Genomic DNA, 17,347 nt, shown 5'->3' on the forward strand with positions numbered 1-17,347 from the left:
AGTTTTATATCTTTATATCAACAAGTTCCCTTGTGGAAACAAAACATTAAATGATTAAACTAAAATTATAAAAGTTATGTTCAAAACAGAACCAACATTATACAAAATTTATTTTATTAGGAGTTTAATCTCTTTTGCATGTTTTTTTTTTTTAAACAGTTTATCTTTATTACTTTTTAGGACCTCAGTTTGCCTAATGGTGGAACTCCTGCAGGTACATCTAGCCCAGCCTCTTCATCTTCACTTCTCAATAGACTGCAGCTGGATGATGATCTTGATGGTGAGACCAGAGACTTATTTGTCACAGTTGATGATCCCAAGAAACATGTCTGTACAATGGAGACCTACATCACATACAGGGTCACTACAAAGGTAGGCCTTAGCAATTGGGGTCCAAACAATGACCAAGAGGGACTTGGCTTGGGACCTATTGTTAGTCATTCATTGAAAGCCAGAGTGATCAGAGTTTAAGTAATCTACTCCTAAACTCCAAAATATATAGACTCAGAGTGAATGTAAATAGCAACTATTTCTGTTTTGGCCAGAAATCCTGAGAGTCTTTCCCTTCCAGATTGATTTTTTTTTTTTTTTGACTAGATAAGAGTTCATTTTCTGCCTCATTTCATACCTAACCTTAATCACTGATTGAATATTGCCTCAGACAACTGAAATTTGTTTAAGATCTTACCTTAAAAAGGCCAACTGCATCCAGGACCATCTCCAGTCATCCTGATATATATCTTGCTATTGGACTCAGATAACTCTGAAGGAGAAAGTGAAGCTAGGGACCTTGCACAGTCTTCCCTCACTTGCATGTCATGGCATCACCTCTATAATGTCATGGTCCTCTTTGAGAATGAAGGGTAAATATCAGCAACAACAAAGTCTTAACAATTTAATGCTGAATAGGGATAAGTTTCTTGGAAAATAGTGACCTTTCCTACCCAGAAAGCTATCTGTTACAAGGCTAAACCATTTTTACAGAGTTAATTTCATCTTTATTTAACAGTGTGATTTAAGATGAACTACATTGATATTTATTTGTTTTGCTTGACTGTATTTTCAATTACCCTAAGGGTGGGATGGGGAGGAGGATGGGTGGGATGAGGAGTCACTGAGAAATGATAAGGATATTAAAAAAAGATTAAATTAGCAAATTTATTTTTTACATCCTAATTTAGCAGTAATTACCCCCATGGGGGTATTGAGGTAAGAAACAGCAGAAAAGAGAAATTAGAATCAGCAAGCAAATTAATGTTTTAGCCAAATCTGAGAGCATATGTCTAATTTTTTACTTCTAATCTGCTATATATGTGAGAGACAGGAGACAGCCCTTGAGCCTCAGTCCTCCAAATTTATGATGGATCATTATATTACTCAGAATTCTGAAAGTCCTTCAGTATTGTTTACCTTTACATTATTGTACTAATGATGGAAATTGCCCTCTTGGTTCTGCTTACTTTGCTGTGTGTCTATTCATACAGAGGAAGAAATATTTGGAATAAAATATTTTTTACTATATAATATTTAATTTTTAAAAATTATATATAAAAACTATTTTTAACATTCATTTTAAAAATTTTTGAATTCCAAATCCTCTCCTTTTCTCCCCACTCTGTGAGAAGACAAGCAATTTGATATAGATTATATATATATGCAGTCATGCAAAACACATTTCCATATTAGTCATGTTGTGAAAGAAAATACAACTTCCCCTACCTGTCCTCCAAAACAAGAAAAATAAAGAAAGTTTTTAAAAGTGTTCTTCAGTCGGCATTCAGATTCTATCAGTTCTTTCTTTGGAACTAGCATATTTTCCCATCAGTTAAGTCTTTCACAATTTTTTTGGATCATTCTATTGTTGAGAATAGCTAAGTCATTCACAGTTGATTATTTTCCTAATGCTGCTCACTTCACTCTGTATCAGTTCATGTAATTTTTCCCAGATTATTCTGAAATAATCCTGCTCATCATTTCTTATAGCATAATTCCATTACAATTACATGCCACAAATTGTACATTCCTCTAGTTGATGGATTTTTCATCAATTTCCAATTTTTTGCCACCAGTAAAAGAGCTGTTAAAAAATATTTTTGTGTACTTATATTCTTTTCTTTTCTTTTTTTATCTCTTCTAGATACAGAATTGTATTGTAGTGATATTGCTGGGTAAAGGCCATGCATGGTTTTATATCTTTGGGTATAGTTTTTTTTTTTTTTTAATTATAGCTTTTTATTTACAAAACATATGCATGGGTAATTTTTTCAACATTGATCCTTGCAAAACCTTCTGTTCCAAATTTTCCCCTCCTTCCCCCCACCCCTCTCCCCTAGATGGCAGGTAGTTCAATATATGTTAAATATGTTAAAATATACATTAAATCTAATACATGTATACATATTTATATAGTTATCTGGCTGCACAAGAAAAATTGGATCTAGAAAGAAAAAAAAACTGAGAAGGAAAACAAAAATGCAAGTAAACAATAACAGAAACAGTGAAAATGCTATGTTGTAGTCTACACTCAGTTCCCATAATTCTCTCTTTGGGTGTAGATGGCTCTCTTCATCACTGAACAATTGGAACTGGTTTGAATCAACTCATTGTTGAAGAGAGCCAGCCACATGCATCAGAATTGATTATTGTATAGTCTTGTTGTTGCCATGTATAATGATCTCCTGGTTCTGCTCATTTCACTTAGCATTAGTTCATGTAAGTCTCTCCAGGCCTCTCTGAAATCATCCTGCTGGTCATTTCTTACAGAACAATAATATTCCATAATATTCATATATCATAACTTACTCAGCCATTCTCCAATTGATGGGCATCCACTCAGTTTCCAGTTTCTGGCCACTACAAAAAGGGCTGCCAAACATTGTGGGGCCCTTTCCTTCCTTTAAGATCTCTTTGGGATATAAGCCCAGTAAGTACACATACAAAGGGTATACACAGTTTGATAGTTTTTTGAGCATAGTTCCAAATTACTCTCCAGAATGGTTAGATTCATTCACAGTTTCACCAACAATGTATCAGTGTTCTTTGGATATAGTTCTAAAAATTGCTCTCCAGTTAGGTTGATTCAGTTCTCAACTCCACTAGCATTGCATTTGTATCAGTTTTCCCACATCTCTTCAAAAATTTGTCATTTTTCTTTTCTGCCATATTAACTAACCTGATAGATATATAAAATAGTACCTTTGAGTTGTTTTAATTTGCATTTTTAATAATAATGGACTAGAACATTTTTTTTCACATGACTTAAGATAACTTTGATTACTTCTGAAAACTGCCTGATTTTAAAATTGGGTTCTACTTCTGGGTTGGATTGGACACTCTCCCAAGCTTCAGAATTTTTGTGCAGCTGTTTTCAGAGATAGTTCTGGAGATTTGTAAGTTTTTAGTTCTTCCAAAATGATATGATCTAAGGATGGACAGAAGCAGCTACACCCAAAGAAAGAACACTGGGAAATGAATATAAACTGCTTGCATTTTTGTTTTTCTTCCCAGGTTATTTATACCTTCTGAATCCAATTCTCCCTGTGCAACAAGAAAACTGTTCAGTTCTCCACACATATATTTTATCTAGGATATACTGTAACCTATTTAACATGTAAAGAACTGTTTGTCATCTGGGGGAGGGGAGGAAGGAGGGAGAGGAAAAATCGGAACAGAAGTGAATGCAAGGGATAATGCTGTAAAAAATTACTCTGGCATGGGTTCTGTCAATAAAAAGTTATTTTAAAAAATGATAGGATCTAAGGAGAGGTGTGTTTAGTGCAATTTTAATTGGTGATCTGGTCTTTGAGCTACCATGTGTACTCATTTCTACCCCGGAACTGTGAGTGGGGTCTCTGCTATAAGCTTTGGTGGAGTGCTCCTCCTTCTCTGGGACTGAGACCCAGGCTTAAGGTCTAGATATGCCTATGGACAGTGCAACAGAGTCTTGCACCCAGTGCCAGAAAAGAGACCTCCGTAATCTACCTCTGACCACATGTTGGACCCTCTTCTCCTATTTGTGATCTGAGAGTCCCTGAAGCTTTTGATGCTGATTCAATGAGCCCCAAGGTCTACTGGCTTGCCAGGTATTGCCTGCACTGAACTGTGCTCCACTGTCACCTCAGTGTGGCAGACCTTTCCTGTTGACTTTCTAGGTTTTCTCAGACTGGAAAATTGTTTCATCTTATCCTTTTGTGGATTCTGCCACTTCTGTTTAGAAGAGAATTTGGGAGTGCTCAGGAGAGTGAGTCCCTGCCTTTTTTTTTGACATCTTGGTTCTGCCCTCCCATAATGAAATAGTTTAGAACACTTTTTTTCCAGATCATAATACTTTATCCTTAATGACAGTCAGAATGCCATAGTGGGAAAATTACTGGCATCAGCCAACAAGCTTGAATCTCAGGCCTAAATCTGTTATTTACTTGTTAGATGACTCATTATGCATGATTCTTTCAAAGAAAAGTTCAGGGGCTAATCTAGATCTCTTAAGGTATTCTGCAGATTTTCTATTTGTAGGAGTGTGGTTATGTCTTTATGTTTACAATATTCAGTTCCTTTATGTGAAGCATACATACATTTCTCCAAATATCTAAGATCACTAATTATAATTTATTAGTGAATTAGTCAATAACTTAAGAGATAGTATGAAATAATGGATAAAGAGCCAGCCTTGGAATCAGAAAGTCCTTTTTCTGATATCTACTGGCTGTGTGACCCTGGCAAATCATTTGACCTCTCAGTGTTTGAGGCAACTCTCAATGATTATAAATTGAAGAGGAGCTGCTGACCTATATTAGTAGAGGGAGTTTTCTCACCTGGGAATTTTCCAGTGATATAATTATAGAACCAGCTCTATTATTTAAACTCTTACTTAAATGAAGCTCTTTTCCCCACCTGAGGGGCTATGACCAAAATAATCAGTAACTTGTGACCAACATTGTGATTATTGCAGACTTTTTAATTCTGTGAGACGAGTCCTCTTTCAGGAAGTTTTTACCTTAGACTATAATCTGACAAAGCCTATGCTCTGAGAGCATAACCTGCAATAGCCTAAGGACCTCTGTGTTCTATGATAAACCATCAAAATAAGACTTTGCTGGAGGTTATGTTGATGCTATATCTTTTTAAAGAGTGGACAGGTTTGGATGTTTATTTTTTGTTTTGTTTTGCTACATTTGATGAAATGTAAAACCTCTTTCCTTCATAGATAGTCCCTTTGTGCTATAAACAGTTCTTGAATAAGGTGGTATGATATAAGATCAGTGGCTTATCTTGCTGATACAACATAGTTTCTTTGCTGCAATTCCGGACCCCCTCCTAAGAGATTCCTCTGACCTGTGATTTACCTCTGAATATGCATATTCCTTCTCATTCTATTTTTACTCAGTTGTACAAATTCACACCACATCATTTTTTTTTTTTTCCATTGCGCTCTCTCATTCTAGATGAGGGTAGTGCCATTTTGTAAAACAGGAAATGATGACTGTTAAAATGTCTCTCTTGAGTTCTGTCCAGTTTTCTTTTCCAGCTTCTTGCTTTTGAAGCCATTTCCAGTACCTCAAAACCAACTTGAATAAAGGCAAACTGAATTTCCATCTGGATGTCAGTCTCATTTTCCCTTTGCTGTCATTCTCCATCACTCTTTCTTTTTCCTCAGTCAAATCATTTCTTCCTTTGTTTTTTCTCGAGACCAGTACAAAGCTATAGAATTGGGAGATGAAATGTTTTAGTGCAAGAATCAGGTAGATCACAGTAGTTAGATGGAAGAATATGTGGAAATCTAGAGGGCATAGTGAGTAAAGTACAGAAAAATTATAAAGGTAGAAAGGAGCTAGACAGTGAAAAGTGTTAAAAGCCGAATGGAAGGCTTTACATTTTTACCAATTTGTTTACATTTGCATAACTTTGAGTTACAGGGAGCCATGAAATTTACTGAATAAAGAGGTTACATAGTCACACCTACGTTTTAGGAAAATCATTTTGGTAGCAGAGCATAGAGGGGATTGAAATAGGGAGAGAGAGGTTTGAGACAAGGAGACAAATTAGAAGGTTTTCTTCTGCACTTAATCATTCATGACAAAAATGATGTTGGCATGCATCAGGGTAGTGGCTGTGTAAGTGGAGAGAAACAGATGTATACAAAAGATGTTGCAAAGGTAGAAATGACAAGATTGGATATATGCAATAAAGCTGAATAAGAAGTCAAGGACTTCAATTGAGATTTCAATCCTGGCTTGCCAAGATAATGGTTGTGCTCTTTGCAGGGAGAAAGCTTTGAGTTCTGTGCTGGCCATACTGAGTATGAGATGCCTGTGGGAAATTGAGTTCTAGATCTGTTTCTTGCACACTTAAAAGCATTAGTTTAATTTACCAAGAATTCTCTTGGGAAGGAATCTTCAGAATGGTATAGAAGACTAGAGCTGGGCTCAAACTCTTTATTTCAGCAATTGAGGTAACTTACCTGTAAAGAGATATTGGAATCACCGAATGGAAATTTTTCATAATTGAGTTCATGCCTTCCTTTCCTCACACTCTGTCCCCCACAACCCAAAACACACACACACACACACACACACACACACACACACACACACTACTTTGAAGGGTCTCAATTTAAAATACAATCTAGAAGTTAGGAGCAGGTATAGTATTGTAATCAATGCTTGCCTTTGAGTGTTGCCTTTGCAACTGAACCCAGAGAAGCATGGGAAGAATTCACTTAATGCCATTGCTTGACTGCCAAAAGATTCTCTAACTGAAACCTACCCCTTCTTAATTGTTCCCCTCCCCCTTCCAGCTTGCTTTGTTTATATAAAATTAAGAATGACAGTCTGTTCAATGTGAGCAGAATGTTGGTGCTTCATAATCATGAGCTTGTTTGAAAGAGGAAGATGCCTGTTATGCCAGGAAAAACTAGATTGAGGGAAAATGAGCATTCTAGCAAATAGAGATTATCTCAGGTGTTGGGAGACTGCCAATTTGGCCATCCTTGGCAATATTGTTATTTTCATTTGATACTCTATGATCTGCTAACTCTCTATAATAGGAAGCATGACAAGATATGCAACCTTCTTTCGCTCTAGCCAAAACAGTACACATTGGGGGAAGAGTGGGCTCTCTGGATTCAAAAGTAGTTTGTTCTTTTCAAAATCTGCCTTAGAGTTATTTTTAAAACAAAATTTATTACTGTTATTCTATACTTATCCAATGTCCTGTGTCTATGTGTATATGTGCATTTGTGTAGGAAAAAAAAATTGGACATAAAACAGATCACTATTATGTTCAGCTTGCATTTTATTTTTTTATTACAACTTTTTTTCAAAACATGCATGTATAACTTTTCAACATTGACCCTTGCAAAACCTTGTGTTTCAAAATTTTCCCTCCCTTCCCACTACCTCCTCCCCTAGATGGCAAGTAATTTATGTTAACCATATTTTTAAAAATCTATCTATCTGTCTATCTATCTATCTATCTATATGTTAAATCCGATATGTGTATACATATGTATACAATTATCGTGTTGCATAAGAAAAATCAGATTAAAAAGGGAGCAAAATGCAAGCAAACAATAAAAAGAGTGAAACTGCTATGTTCTGATTCCTGCTCAGTTCCCACAATTCTTTGTTTGGGTCTAGATGGCTCTTTCCATCATAACACCATTGGAACTGTCCTCAATCATCTCATTGTTGAAAAGAGTCACGTTCATCAGAATTGATCATCGTATAATCTTGCTGTTATCGTATATAATGATCTCCTGGTTCTGCTCATTTCACTTAGTATCAGTTCATGTAAGTTCATGTAAGTCTCTCCAGGCCTCTCTGACATTATCCTGCTGATCATTTCTTATAGAACAATAATATTCTATAACTTATTTAGCCATTCCCTAACTGATGGGCATCCACTCAATTTCCAGTTTCTTGGCCCCAGAAAAAGGGCTGCCACAAACATTTTGACATAAACAGGTCCCTTTCCCTTCTTTAAGGGAACACCCCGTGAGATTGGGGCATGTCTTTAACTGGCAGGCTAAACTCTGAAAATGGCTTAACACCCTAAAAGTATTAGCTATAAGGGAGAGAAGCGGGCTTGAGAAGCATAGTAGAGTTAGGGGAGATATCACATGGCATGAGGGGAGGAATGGTAAGGAAAAAGATAGACTGACCCAAGGAGGACAGTAGCAAAGCCATGATCCATAAGTTATTTTGTAGGAAAAATTTAGCTTCAGGGACTTGACAGAACTTGTATTTCTGACTGGATTACCTCCAGAGGGTGGGACCACAGAACTAAACCAATCTCTATTATCAGAATCTTCTTCCTGCTTGCTCCAGAAAATACTTTTTATCAATTTTTCAATTGCTCTCTTCCCACCACACCATTCAGAACCTCATTCTTTTAATTTGTTAAATCTTTTGAAAAGTGGGTTGGGGATCCCTAAACAGAAGGGGGTCTAAGGCACACCAATGTTGAAATTTTAGGGGCCAAATCCTGAGACACTTAGATAGTGTCCTGAAACTGGGAGTGAAATACAGTGTCCTAGGGGTTGAAATATTACAGAAATAAACTGAAGCCAAAGTTTGGTGACATTACAGGGGTAAAAAGTTGGTTATCAGGGCACAATAGGAGAGATTAGCACAGAGTCAATTTGCATCTTATTGAGGGCCCATTCAGACACTGGGTAGTAGTTTGCCTGGCTCCATTCACCCCAACAATCAGTTTCCCTCCAAACAAATGGAACCCAAAGTTCTTTAGGGTATGGGGTGATGATCTCATCTTCTGAAACTACTTTCTGCTGGGAATGAACATAGAACTGGAGAGGTGGGCCAGGAAGTGATTGAAGTGAGTTACCCAATGAATTCTGAGTCAGATCCCTGAAGCTGGTCAATACAACAGTCTAGTGCTGGTCATTTGAAGGTGAATTGACCAAAGCTTAGAAGATAATAAACCTAACAAACGGAGGTAGTGAAGGGTACATATGACAAAGTGTTCAAAGGATCTAAATCACTATTGATTGGAAAAAATGCAAATTAAACTAATTCAGTACTACCTCCTATCTATTAAATTGATTAATAGGACAGAAAAAGAAAATGATTAATGATGGAGGGGATATGGGGGAAAGTGAAACATTTTCATAATGCAGTGTTGGAGCTGTGAACTGATTTTGTAGAGCGGTTTAGAACTGTGCATACCCTTTAACTTAGTAACACCACTGTTAGGTCTGTGTGCAAGAAAAGATAAAACACATACACACACATACAGAAGAAAAGGACCTATGTATACAAAAATATAACTTCTTTTCTGGTGGCAAAATTGGAAATTGAGAGGATGCCCATCAAATGGGGAATAGCTGAACAAATTATGATATGTGGTTATAATAGAATATAATTGTATTATAAGAAATGCTGAGCAGAATGCTCTCAGAAAAATCTGGAGAGACTTCCATGAGATGATGCAAAGTAAAATATACTGTCTACAGAGTAATAACAAAATTATAACATGATCAGCTGTGGATGATTTAGCTTTTTCAGCAATACAATGATCCAAGATAATTTTGAAAGAGTTATAATGCAAAACGATATATACATACCTATATATATATATATATATATATATATATATATTTTTACACACACACACACACATATGTATTACATATATAAAGAGAACTACTTGATGGTATTTGAATACAGATTGACATTTAAACTTTATTTTTCATGAGATTTCCCTTTCCCCTTCTCTCTTTCCCGCTTCCCTCATCTATATTTTCTTTTACAACATGATTATTAAGGAACTGTTTTGTATGGCTACATATCTATAACCTATATCAAATTGATTACCTTCTCAATGAGGGGGGCTGAAGAGGGAGGAAAAAGAGAATTTAGAACTTAACATATTTAAAAACATGTTAAAAATTGTTTTTACATGTACCTTGGAAAAATAAAATACTAATAAAATTTTAAAAATAAAATGCATAGAATTACAATGGAAACCAAAAGTTACTAAAAATAAAGTTATAATTTTTTCCCATCCAAGTTCTTTAACTCCCTGAGATCTATTCACAGACCCTCTGGTTTGTGGTCTATAAACACCAGGCTTAAACACCTGAGACGATATAATTTCTCAGGTATCTTTTAGTTCTAAAAAAAATACCGTGTCTTTTAAAAAAAAAAATCATTTGATCCTAAATAATCATCTTTCCTGAAGTTGAAACAACTTATATGGCAAAAAGTAGAAAATTATCTAAATTAGATCCAAAGATTAATTAATTCCCTAGGACTTGAAGAAAAGAGTACAGTCAGTTTTAGTAAAATCAATATATACATTTCCCCAAAGCAAAATCACTCATGCAAAGTCACAGAACTTGTGAGAAAAATGGGTCTGGGAGAACACACTCAAAAACTTCATCATTGACACATAAAAAAGATAGAAACCTACTTTTTAAAAAGGTAGCACAGTTTTATATATGTAATACATAAGTATTATAATGACAGTGTGGACAGCCTCTACTCTGGGGTCCCATGACCTGGAGTTGCAAAATCTCAGATAAATTGCGTGGGCTTTAGGGTATCAGGCCTTTTCAAAGGTGTGGAGAGTGATTTCAGTCCTACCTCCTCTGCCTATCGCTCCTACAACACTGGAGGATTATATAAGTATGAGGCTTTACTTTGAAAAAAACATGAAGTTTGTTTGTGGAAGGGGATGTCAGAAGAGTTGCAACTTGTGAGTTATTGCAGAGTGGTGCAGTTTTCTTCACTGTAGCTGTTTCTTGGGGAAGAAACCTCAAGTAAGCAAAATTCTTGTTATGCTCAAAATGTTTCTTAATATATCAATCATGTTCCAACAGATTTGCACTTTGAAAGGGATATTATAGCAGATCTGATTAGATCAGGGCATCTAGAATTGCCTAATTTCTAAATCATTGATAAAGCTTTATTAAGGGTTTGTGATATAGTAAACACCTTACTTCTATCTCAGGAGTTACCAAGTTAATAAAAAATAGGAATGTCAATGTGAAAATATTCTTTGAGCTTCTACATGTGTGAAATACCAAAAAAGTGATATGAAGATGAGAAAGAAATGGTGCTTGCCTTCTAGAAGTTTGTAAGCTTAAGGGAGTAGAAATAAGAATTGTATACAAATTAATACAATACAAAGTGTGAAGTGTGAAAACATTTAAAAGGTACTGTGCTCAAGCACTATGTGCCAAACACTGTACTAAGCATTTTACAAATATATTCTCTCCTTTTTGTTCCCATTTTATAGTTGAGGAACCTGAGGCAGACTAAGGTACTTGCCCAGGGTCACACAACTAATCAGGATCCGAGGTTGTGCATATGAACTCAGGTCTTCATTGGCATAGAAGAGATTGCCTTTAAGCCAAGCCTTGAAGATTGCTAAGATATGAGATTTGTAGGAAGGGTGTGTGGAAATTCCAGGCCTGGGAAATAATCTGAACAAAGGCCATTTTGAGGAGGTAAAATGTGATTTGGGAAAGGGTTGATAGGCCTTTTTTGACTCACTCTGAATATATTATTGATAGAAACTTTTTACTGAGGCAGAAACTGTTTGAAAAACTGGACACAAGTCATCAGAGAATCAAGTCATCTGAATTAAAAGGGAAAAGTGTTTTTTAAAGAAAACTTCTGGGGATAACATGATAGTTGAAAATTTTTCTTTGGAGTCAGAAAAACCTGGATTGGAGTCCAGCATCTCTGCTCTGGGATAGTTATTTAACTCTTAGTGTCCCCAATAGCACTGTAAAATAAGTTGCAGAGCAGAGTGTGATGTTCACTGGCACAGGAAGTTAATCACTGAGAGCTCCCAACATGATGAAGTCATAGTAACAGGAATCCCTTTCCTCTCTTTGCTAGTATCTAATATGATTGTTTTTGTTGGAAAATGGGGAAGAGATAAGAAAAAAAAAAGTATCTTAAGCACCATTTCCTCTTTCCTTCCCAAAGCCGCTGGCTTACAAGAAAAAGTTTGAATCATTACTTCTAGACTGAAAATGTTTCTGAAAACAAAATGATCTCTCTCCACACAGAAGACCTATTCTTTCTAAATCAATCTAAATCTAAATTTCCTTTGCAAATTCTTCATACATGTCATACCCATCAGTTATGGGCACATTCTATGACTCTGCCTCTGTTTCTCTTCTCTCATTCTATATATTCTCTCTTTCTGACATCATCAGCTCCTGTAGATTCAATTTCCAATACAAACCCTCACCACTTCTTGCCCTGTTATTGCAATAGCCTACTAACTGGTCTTCCTGATTGAAATCTCTCCCCATTTTAAGCCATCTTCTGCTCAACTGAAAGTGAATTTCCTAAATTGAAGCTAGGTGGTGCAGTGGATAGAGGGCAGAGTCAGGAAGACTCATCTTTATGAGTTCAACTCCAGCCTCAGACACTTGACAACTATATGATCCTAGGCTAGGCACTCAGCCCTCCTTACCTCAGTTCCTCATCTATGAAATGGTCCTGGAGAAGGAAAATGAAGTATCTCTGCCAAGAAAACTCTAAATGGAGTCACAAAGAGTCATGTACCACTGAACAATAGCAAACACTATGTCAGTTTTCTGCTCAGGTAGTTCCAGTGGCTTCCTATTACCACTAGAATCAAGTGTAAGATATTCTGTTTAGAATTTAAAACTCTTCTGAATCTGCCTTCTTCCTATCTTTCCTTACTCTAACCTACTGTGTGATCCAGGTACACTGGTCTTCCTGCTTGCCTTTCTGCTCACACAATGCTCCCATCTCCCAACTGTGTGCCTTTGTGCCAGCTACATTCTGTGCTTGAAATGTTTTCTCTCCTAATGTCCTAGCTCACTTGCCTTCTTTCAAAAAAGCTCAAATCCTACGTTGTTTAAAGAGGTTTTCCCTAGGGTCCCCATCTGTAAGTACATTTCCATTGAAATTACTTTCTATCGACTCTATAGGTATTCTGTATGTTCCTAATTGTTGTGTTCTCCCTTTAGAAGGGAACCTTCTTCTCTATCCCCTGTGCTACCTAGTTGTTGTTCTTTGGAGGATCAGATGAACTTTGTCTTTATATTATTTTCTCCTTCCTGGAGAGATCTTATAAAAACAATGTCTTAATGTTTTTCAAGATTCTGTTGCTTCTGATTTGTATTTCCACTGTGAGTATTTAGTTTGACTCACCCATTCTTACTTACATTATTAACAGATGAACAGATTTATTACCATTTTATAATGTTTGTAGCATTTATGTGGTATGTAATAATATATAAATATAATAATTTTATATATCTGTTATTTGCCTTTGGCTTAATAATTAGTCATTTTTTAAAATGTTAAAAGTTAAAAAAAAACCCACTGAAATTAAACAGGTGGAAATGGATAGATTAAGAGCTCAGATTGAGTTAATGTAATGTAAATTAATGTGAATGTAAAAATATTTTGTTTAAATATATGTGCGTATATGTATACATATAAAGTTTCATATCATACATTCAGAAATAGTATTCTAAAATTCTAAAATAAAATATAGATAACTAATGATAAAGATGAATTGATTGAAAAATTAAAGGCTTAGTTTACATAATAATTATAATCAAGCCTTTTAATATATTAAAATTGCCAAGTATTTTGAGAAGTTAAGGATATATGACTTGGGTTTTTAAGCTTAGGGTTTGATATTAAACTACTAAGTTTTAAATGTTGGAAGTGCCTTAATTCTTAAAACTCAAAAAAACTTCAGATGAAGAGGTAGAAACTTTAATTAAGGATAAATTTCTTATTTTATATTGAACCATCAAAGATTTTGAAGTTAGTAAAGTCTAAAGTGATGTGCTATTAGGATGCTTGCCAGCTTCAGAGAGTACTGTGCAGAAGCTGAAGGGAAAATATTTTCTCTACTCTGTGTATGCTTTGAGCTTGAATTATTGATCTTAGTTGGCTAAAACATGACAGACAAAGCTGAGAGGGTTGTGAGGTTGTTTGCCTGTTTGAGTTAACATTTTCTTTTTGTTCTTTGCTCAGATATTTCCATTGAATATCTGAGCTTACTGCAAGTAGCTTCCTTGATGGCGAATGTGACATTTGACTCACTGATCTGTTTCTGTCTACTTTCCCATAATTAGACTGCTATTAAAGAATTCTGAGTGTTCAAACATGCACACAGCATTTTAAAAGGAAGCTTATTTATATCTCTTAGCCCTATCTGCTGCCTGAATTTCAAGCTGGTTCTGCAACCCCTCAATCAGTTAGTAATAAACAAGTGGTGTTTATAAATACATTAAAATAGAGAAAAGGATTTCTTGATGTATTTTCTTGTGTCAAAATATCTACCCTAATCCTATGAGAGCACTGTTTTGTTTTGTTTTGTTTTTGCCAACATTTATAATGTAAAGAAATCTATTTATTTTAATGTTATAATGCTTTGCATTAAATTTTGCACATAAATTCTGTGACTCCTAGAGTTGGAATCCTCAGGTCCTCTTGATCTGTTTCCTTGCTCTGTGCATCAAACATTATATAACAGGCCCATGGGTCTAGGATTTTTTATCCTAGAATCTATGAACTTCCTTTAAAGAAATTTGTTGGATAACTATTTCATTATAATTGGTTTCCTGTGTATTTTATTTTATTTATTTAAAAATGTTATTCTGAGAAGGTCTCTGTAGGGTTTACCAGATAACCGAAGGAATCCATAATACAAAAAAGTTAAAAAGCCCTTGTCTAGAATGAGAGATTTGGGGGCCTTTTAGTTCAATCCTTTCATTTTACAGATGACAAAACTGAGCACTAATAATGAATTAAATGACTAACAAAGGTCACCCAGATAATCTGCAACAGAGGTAGAATTTCATTAAGTATCTATTCTCTGGTAAGCACAATGTTAGATACTGGTGATATAAACACAAATAAATACATTATTTACCCTCTTGGAACCTACATTTTGTCCAATGTCCAGTGTCCATTACACAAATCCTTTATATTTTGGTTCTATAGCTTAGTAAGTTTGATGATTTGATATCTTTGCTATTAGTCAAACTGTGAAAAACAATGTGAGGGCCCCATAGTCCTTTAGTATTCAAAGTATTCAGGGTTTATCTTAGCCTCTTGAGAAAGAAAACAATGCATCTAGAAACCCACTTCCAAAGGAAAGCTTTGTTTTAGTAGAAGATTTAGTCCAGGAGAGTTGGTTGACAATGTGACCATTCTTGTCCTTGAGACTCTTAAGAGTAATAAGCAAGAAAGAAATCCTCAATGAAAGCTAGGCTGTGCAGAATATATTTAAAAAGTCAGTGCAAGTGGCTCAGGATTAACTTGTTAATTTATGAGCTGCATTTTCTTTTCTCCTTTGCAGCATTGCAGTGGTGTTTCCTTGGGATTTCTTAGTGATTTGATCTTTGATCTCAGATTAGCACATCTGGTGGCAGTGGACAGAGCAATGGTCAAGTCACATGCATCAAGTCACTTGGGCACCCAACTTTGGTATTTTCCTTGACTTCTCACTTTCCCTGTCCCCTTGTAGCTAATCAGTAACTAAGTCTTATCATTTCTACCACCACAACATCTTCAGTGTCCTTCCCTCATCCTTCCACTTACAGTCACTGTTGTGACTTTATCACTTCTTGTTTGGACTACTGTAATAACCTTATTGATCTTTCTGCCTTCAGTCTTTGCCTTCTATGTTTCATCCTGTGTACTGCTACCAAAGTGACTTTCCAAAAATAGAGGTCTGGCCATGTTATTTTCTTATTCAAAAAACTCTAGTGGCTCCTTATAGATTTAGAATCAAATGTTGTTTCTTTTTTGTCTCATATTTTGTTTCTATTTTTTACATATTTTATGATGCCCATAATTATTAGTATAGCAGAACATTATATAACTTATGAATCAGTAAACCCATATATTTGTTGGCATTGTATATACGTGTCTTTAACTAATTGAAATATATGATTAAAAAAATTTGGAGACTACTATATAAGGCAGAGATAATTGAGGACTGAATTGATGAAGTTCCCTCAATTACTTTTGTATCTCTATCTCTGCTCTGTTTAATGCTTTCTTTGAGAGTGACTTTATTGAGCTTAGAAAATATATTTTTTAAAAGTTCACTTGATACATTTTTAATCACTTCCAGATAGTTTTTCCCTGAATCCAGACTTTCTCTTATGTCAAAATTATGCAAAATCAGTCAACACAATGACTACATCTTCTTCATGTGCAGTATTCAGCTCCTGTATTCTATTTGCTCACCAAGTATAGGAATTTGTGTTTCATAATCTGTCTTCTGGAACCTGCACTGGTTGTAGAATATAATAGGCATTCAGCCACCTTTGAGTATTGTTTTCCTTTCCAATCTGATTATCATATTCATACACACACACACACACACACACACACACTAATATAGGACAACTCTTTCCATTCATGATCCCTTTTCACCTGAGAAGGTTTTTGCAACTCTGGGCATATAGGTATATAAACCAAACATTTACTGATAATAACTCAGAATTTTAATAACCTCCACATTCAGTTATATGAGCTCTTATGGAGTAGCATCCCATATTTTGTTCTAATAGTTTGGCTTTCATCGCTTATCAGTTCAATATATGTCTTTATGAAGTCCTGAATTCTTATGACATAATAATATTCCATTACATTCATATGGCACTTTATTCAGCCATTCATTTCTCAATGAATGACTGCCCTCTGGCTTGAGTTCCAGTTTTTGATTAGCATAGAAAATTCTGTTATGAATATTTTAATATGATTTTACTTCTCTTTCTTTTTCTCAACTTTCATGTCCTATAGTGCTATTGAAAGAGTACCAAGTCTTTTCTCATGTAACTCTAAATCAGAGAAAATATATTTTTAAAAGTACTCTTATGAGAGTTTAGCCCTATGAAAATGAAAACCTTTTATGATATACATATTACAAATTGTAGATATAAAAGGGCTAATGGTCTCCTTTTTCTGTCCAGTTTCTGATGTTACTGTCTGGATGTAAATGCCCCATCCAATAACTAGGGCAGCTAGATGACACAGCTGATAAAAAAAAAAGAGCTCTGAACCTAAGAGTTTTAAAAACTCTGTTTCAATATGGTCTCAGATTTGAGAGTGCATGAACCCTGGGCAAACCCTTAATTTCTGTATGCCTCAAGTTCCTCCTCTGTAAAATAAGGTAATAGTAGCACCTACCTCTCAGGGTAGTTGAAAAGTTCAAATGAAATAATATTTGTAAAGTGCTCAGCTTAGCACCCAGTATTGTTGGCACTTAATAATTCCTTCTTTCCTCTTCCCCTCCCTCCCTTTTTCCTGCCTCTCTTCTCCTTCCCTCTGTCTCTCCATTCCTTCCTCCCTCTCTCCCTTCCTTCTTT

General features: G+C 35.4%; 1 protein-coding gene across 1 annotated transcript in view; it reads left to right on the plus strand.

The window, feature by feature from the left end:
• Positions 1 to 17,347, plus strand: part of SNX30 (sorting nexin family member 30) — a 191,131-nt gene that overhangs the window by 95,271 nt on the left and 78,513 nt on the right. Inside the window, exon 2 of the mRNA XM_051961344.1 lies at positions 181 to 372. Within this exon, the coding sequence (XP_051817304.1) occupies positions 181 to 372 (192 nt within the window). The remainder of the gene's footprint in view (positions 1 to 180; positions 373 to 17,347) is intronic.

This window comes from Antechinus flavipes, chromosome 1 (genome assembly GCF_016432865.1).
Source record: "Antechinus flavipes isolate AdamAnt ecotype Samford, QLD, Australia chromosome 1, AdamAnt_v2, whole genome shotgun sequence".
Lineage (NCBI taxonomy): Eukaryota > Metazoa > Chordata > Mammalia > Dasyuromorphia > Dasyuridae > Antechinus > Antechinus flavipes.